Source organism: Calonectris borealis, chromosome 15 (genome assembly GCF_964195595.1).
Source record: "Calonectris borealis chromosome 15, bCalBor7.hap1.2, whole genome shotgun sequence".
Classification (NCBI taxonomy): domain Eukaryota; kingdom Metazoa; phylum Chordata; class Aves; order Procellariiformes; family Procellariidae; genus Calonectris; species Calonectris borealis.
Genome location: NC_134326.1, coordinates 2733927 through 2739926, shown reverse-complemented (window position 1 = coordinate 2739926; position 6000 = coordinate 2733927). Strand labels below are relative to the sequence as shown.

Genomic DNA, 6000 nt, shown 5'->3' with positions numbered 1-6000 from the left:
CAGATTGTGTCAACTGGAGTACATACACAGAGAAGGTATCTAGTTGCTAACAAGTCCACAAGAGGTTCACACAGAAGCTCACACCACAGACCATGGCCATAGTTCCTCAAAGTAATTTGTCTGGACAATGAAAGAAAGAAAATGCGTGGAACCATAACTGTGGGCTTCATCTAACAACTGACAAACTGAACATTTACACCATCCTTTTCGTTATTTCAAACTGTACCACGGCGAACTCTTCCAGCTGCCCTGTCTCTGGACAGGCAGAACTCTTCACCCTGCCAAATATCACGCGACAGGAAAGCTGCCTCTGCAGACAGACACCATTGAAAGAAATGGTGTACACACAACTTGTCAGAATCCAAGCATTGTAACATGGATGCATGCAAAGAGACTTTTCTGCTCATCCCATATAATTTAAAGAAAAATAAAAAGTTCTAAAGGCCATGAGCAATATGGAGCTAATTAAAGATCCAGTCATCAAAGTATCAGCTCAAAGGTAACATCCTTCTTCAGCACATGGGCAACTGGGAAGATACGTTACACTACCACACTAATACAAACTTTACATCTATGCCTAACAACCACCATTCACAGGAAACATCAGTTGAAATCTGAGCAGTGGGATATCCAAAAATAAGACACCTTCAATCTCATTTTATGTAGGCCAGCAATAAACCCTGGGAATCGACAAAACATGTCGTGTCTCCACCAGCACCTCCTTACACGCAGCACCCCTAAGACCCTCCTCTACCACTTCACAGATTGCATGGCTGTCAATGATCTTCATCATTTGCAGAGAGACTCCACCCAAAGAAAAGTTGCTCAGACAACTTCTCCTTACCATGGATAAGAGTTGACTTCTCACCAGGTGTATGTGACAAGCAAGACCATTTCTTCCAGTGACATTTTAAGGAAAGACGTCTATGAAAGTCTTTCTCTTTACAGCTGGAAACATGAAAGGCACACATAAAGGACAGTCAGACAAATGGAACAGATGTGATCTTCCACACATTATCAGAGACAATGGCTCACCTTCAGATGATCACAACAATCAAGGCAAGAAGTTAACACATGCAGAATGGAAGGGATCATCGCATACTCTTCTAGATTATGGCACGTAGCATAGGTACATAATTCAGGTATTTAGTATGTAACAAATACACAGTTCGCTCTTCCCAAAGATCCCATTATGGCATTTCTCGTAAGTATGTAATTAAGCTGTTAGTTAAAAACATCACGACAACCTGCAAACACACAGGAGGAACCTCCCAGGGCTCCCACTGTGGCCGGAGTAACATGTCTCAGGCCAAATTTACTTGGGAAGCCAAACCTCACATTACACTGAACAGGGAAAGGAGCAAAGCATAGCTCATGTGTCCTTCAACAGCCCCTCACGCACAGCTCTCATGACTCGCATCTCCAGCCCTTCACAATTTGCATGGTGTTTGACCCTCATAATTTGCAAGTGCATGTCATCAAAGGGCCAGTTGCCCAGACCTTTCTCTATAACATGCACCATTATCAAGTCTTGGAAGCACACCAAAACGGGAGGTGCATTGCTCTGCAAGGTTCTCCTGCACAGACTGGGGGCAGAATTTCAGCAAAGGAGGAATCCCCCCTCTTTAAAATACGTGCACCGCTCCACACGTGTGCGCCTCTTCTACTACTACATCTACTCCCCCTTACAAAAACAGGACAGGGCAGGAAGAACCCTCACTTCTCCTGTCTTCCACATCAAGCTGAACGCTGAATGAAAGATACAGCTACGGCCCTACGTGAGCAATAAGCACCAACAAACAGCGTCTCTGTACGCGAAGCTGTGCCTCGCCTTACCTGCATGCACAGACAAAAGGTAACGGAAAGAGAAAAATCCCAGACTAGCAAGAAAGGCAAGGCAGGAAAGCCTCGGCAGAGGAACTCACCGGGGCAGCGGCAGGGTCCTCCCCGAGCAGCGGCGCGGGCTCGTCGGGTGGCGGCCGGGCCGGGAGGGTGTCGCAGCAGCTGCCGCCCGACAAGCGGAGCTGGCTCTTGCGCGAGTCGGCGGTGAGCGACACCTCGTGCGAGTAGGAGTGCAGGAAGGCGCGGACGCCGTCGATGCCCACGAAGTGCGAGGCCGGCACGCCGCGCAGGGCGCCGCTGCCCGCCGGCAGCAGCTGCGAGCGGCGCCAGCGCCGCAGGCGCAGCGCCAGCAGCAGCAGCAGGAAGGCGAGGAAGAGGCACGACACGGCCGCCACGGCCACCACCAGCCACCGCGTCAGGCTGCCGGCCGGCTCGCCCGGCGCCGCCGCCGCGCTGCCCAGCTCCCACAGCAGCTCGGCCACGCTCTCGGCCAGCACCACCGTCAGCGTGGCCGTGGCCGACAGCGCCGGCCGCCCGTGGTCCTTCACCACCACCACCAGGCTCTGCCGCGCCGCGTCGCGGGCCAGCGGGGAGCGCGCCGTGCGCACCTCGCCGCTGTGCAGCCCCACGCGGAACAGCCCCGGCTCCGTCGCCTTGGCCAGCTCGTACGACAGCCACGCGTTCTGCCCCGCGTCCGCGTCCACCGCCACCACCTTGGCCACCAGCGCCCCGGGCTCCGCCGAGCGCGGCGCCAGCTCCACGCCCGCCCAGCCCGCGCCCGCCGCCGCCGCCGCCGCCGCCGCCGCCGGCGGGTACAGCACCTGCGGCGCGTTGTCGTTCTCGTCCACGATCACGAGCCGCACCGACACGTTGCTGCTCCGCGCCGGCGCGCCGCCGTCCTCCGCCCGCACCCACAGCCCCACCTCGCGCACCTCCTCGTAGTCGAAGGAGCGCAGCGCGTACAGCGCGCCCGTCTCCGCCTGCACCGACACGTAGGACGAGAGCGGCGCGCCCCGCACCCGCCCCTCCGACAGCCGGTACCGCACGCGCGCGTTCTGCCCCCAGTCCGCGTCCGTCGCCCGCACCGTCAGCACCAGCGCGCCCGCCGCGTTGTTCTCGGCCAGCCGGGCGCTGTAGCGCGCCTCCGCGAACACCGGCGCGTTGTCGTTCACGTCCAGCACGCGCAGCGCCAGCACCGCGCTGCTCCACAGCGCCGGCGACCCGCCGTCCGCCGCCCGCACCGTCACGTTGTACTCCGCCACCTCCTCCCGGTCCAGCTCCCTCGCCGTCACCACGCGGTAGTAGTCCTCGAAGGACTTCTCCAGCCGGAATGGGACGCCCCCGTCCAGCGAGCACCGCACCTCGCCGTTCGCCCCCGAGTCCCGGTCCTGCACGTGCAGCAGGGCCACCACTGTCCCCGACGGCGCGTCCTCAGAGATCGCGCTCAGCGCCGACCGCACCGAAATCTCGGGCGCGTTGTCGTTCACGTCTGTCACCGAGATCGCGACTTTCGCCGTGTCGAAAAGCTCTCCTCCGTCCCGTGCCTGCACCTCCAGTTCATGTGAGGAGATTTCCTCAAAGTCCAAATCGTCTTTAACGGATATTTCCCCTGTCTCGGAGTGTAGGTAAAAAATTTCGGATGCACGTTCTGAAAGTTTATGGAAACTGTATTTGACGTCCCCGTTCAGCCCCTCGTCGGCGTCGGTGGCCGTGAGGGTGACGAGGGCGGAGCCCACGGGCACGTCCTCCGGCACGCGCACCCTGTACTCCTCCTGGCTGAACACGGGCGCGTTATCGTTCGCGTCCAGCACCGCCACGCGGATTCGCGCCGTGCCCGTCCGCGCCGGCTCTCCGCCGTCGCTCGCCCTCAGCACCAGCTCGTGAAACACCGCCTCCTCCCGGTCCAGCGCCTTCGCCAGCACCAGCTCGGGACGCTGATCCCCGCCGGGGCCCGCCTGCACGGCCAGCGAGAAGTGCTCGTCGCCGCTCAGCGCGTAGCTCTGCACAGAATTCCGGCCAACGTCCGGGTCCTGCGCATCCCGCAGGGGAAACCGCGTCCCCGGGGCTGTCGTCTCGCTCATTCTCAGCTCCGTTTCTGCCTCTCGGAAGCTCGGCGCGTTGTCGTTAATGTCCGTGATCTCCACTTCGATTCCGTAAACCTGCATTTCCCCCTCCACTATCACCTCACAGCGCAGCACGCATTGCTCCACCAGCCGGCACAGCTGCTCTCTGTCTATCCTCTCCGCCGTCACTAAATGTCCCGTCTTCCCGTGCAGAGCGAAATACTGCGTCCTACCTTCGGAGACAACGCGGACGCCGCTGTCGCGGAGCGCCGGCAGCTCCAGCCCCAGGTCCTTGGCCACGTCGCCCACGAACGAGCCCTTCGGCATCTCCTCGGGAAGCGAGTAGCGCAGCTGCCCCCACGCCGCCTCCCACGCCGCCACCAGGACGCACCACAGCAGGGCTCGCTCCCGCCGGCCCCAGCGCCTCCCCGCCGCGCACATCGCCGCCGTGGCCCCGCCGGCGCCGCACCACAGCCGGCAGCTCCCCGCCGCCCACTGCCGACCCGGCTCCAGCTCCGGCTCCGCCGACCCGGCTCCCGCTCCGGCTCCCGCTGCCGCTCCGGCTCGACGCTGCCGGCCGCTGCCGCCGGTCCCTCCGCCCGGCCGCCGAGCCAGCCAGCGAGCGAGCGAGCGAGCCGGGCCGCAGCGGGCGGGGCTGCCTGCAGCGCTCCGGCCTTCCTCTCGCTCCTCCTCGGTCAACAGCGGCGCCCGCAGCCTCCTCCCGGCACTGCAGGCACCGAGCGCTGCCCAGCGCTGCCCGCCCTGCCTTTCCCACGGACAGCTCGCGGGGACGGCACCGTCGCCACGGAGACAGCGGGGCCCGTCCAGCGGTGACCTCCTGCGCGGCCTTTTCCCGAGCCCACCTCTTCTTTGATCCTCGAGGCGATGCCAGCCAGAAAGAAATAACACTCCTCCCGTGGGCGTGGTATTTCTGCTGCACGGGAAAAATGAAGTGGTAACGCTGATATATGTCAAGTAAAATAAGTTTTCTTATTTTAACGTGCAGAATATTTCGAGTCTTTTCCCACTAGTCCAAAACCACAATTCCCACCACGAACTTTTGTAGCAATCATGCTTGAATGATAGGTACAAGGATAGGAAAAGAAAACGGGCTCTAAAATACAAACGTGGTATTCACACACGCCCGGAGAACCAGAGACATCAGGTTCATTAACCGAGGCAGCAGGAACATTTCTTTAAATGCTTCAGTTCACACGGAACACCGTCTAAATTAACTACTCCACGACCGCTGACTGAGATCAGACATTTATGGCTGAAGGAGGTGGGGCCAATCAACGGAGAATCTAAGCCCCCTAAGCCCGTACAGCTCCTGAGGAGGAGGTAGGGTTGCTCAGGCACCTGCCACGGGCTCAGGGATTTCTCCCCAGAAGACCTTCCTGGGAACACAGTACAGGAGGAGGTTCCCCTACTGCTCGAAAATCATTCTCTCCCACCCACCCCCGTTTCAGGCTACAGGTCACTTCATCACTTCGCACTGATTGTACTACAACTACCCAGGAGGCAGGAAGCACCTGCAGTGAACCTGGCCAGAATCATCTGCTCAGCTCCCCGCAAACTGCGCGGAAAATGGCTTTGCAAGAAGAAAAACAATATAGGCAGGATACAGGATACACCTGCCTTTCCTTCTGTGCCCGTCTTGTGGCCCACACTAGCAAAATGGGGGTGACTGCAGCCATCCGACAGAATTTGTTTTCTTCAAATTTTTCTTATGCGCCTATTTTCCCGATATTCGTCTATTCTCAACAGTCTTTTTGAACTGGACGAGAGCAATTGCATTGCATTAAAGATACAGCTAATAATGGAAATGGAAATTTGAAGGACTTTAACGTGTGATTTCCCTTTTTAATAGCCCACATTAATTTAAGGTTTCTATAGTTTATACACATTTACATGTGTATCGAAGTAATTCGATAGCTTGAACCACCAGGAAGGGGCTTTCATTTTCTTTCGGTGTAAAGGAGTGATGCTTGTTAGTAAAGTAGTCATCTAATCCTTGAATCTTCATGTTGGTAGGACACCTTTTCAACAAAATACTGTAGGACGGCAGGAGAAGACAAGTACAACTGCACATTCT

The 6000-nt window shown here is 58.0% G+C and overlaps 1 protein-coding gene across 1 annotated transcript; it reads right to left on the bottom strand.

The window, feature by feature from the left end:
- Nucleotides 1-1372: 1372 nt before the first annotated feature.
- LOC142088952 (protocadherin gamma-A10-like) lies at nt 1373-4346 on the bottom strand. The gene is made up of 3 exons (XM_075164829.1): nt 1926-4346; nt 1779-1836; nt 1373-1530 (listed from the first exon to the last, which is right to left on the bottom strand). Exons 1-3 carry the CDS (start codon nt 4344-4346, stop codon nt 1373-1375), a joined length of 2637 nt encoding a protein of 878 aa, XP_075020930.1.
- Nucleotides 4347-6000: the final 1654 nt, after the last annotated feature.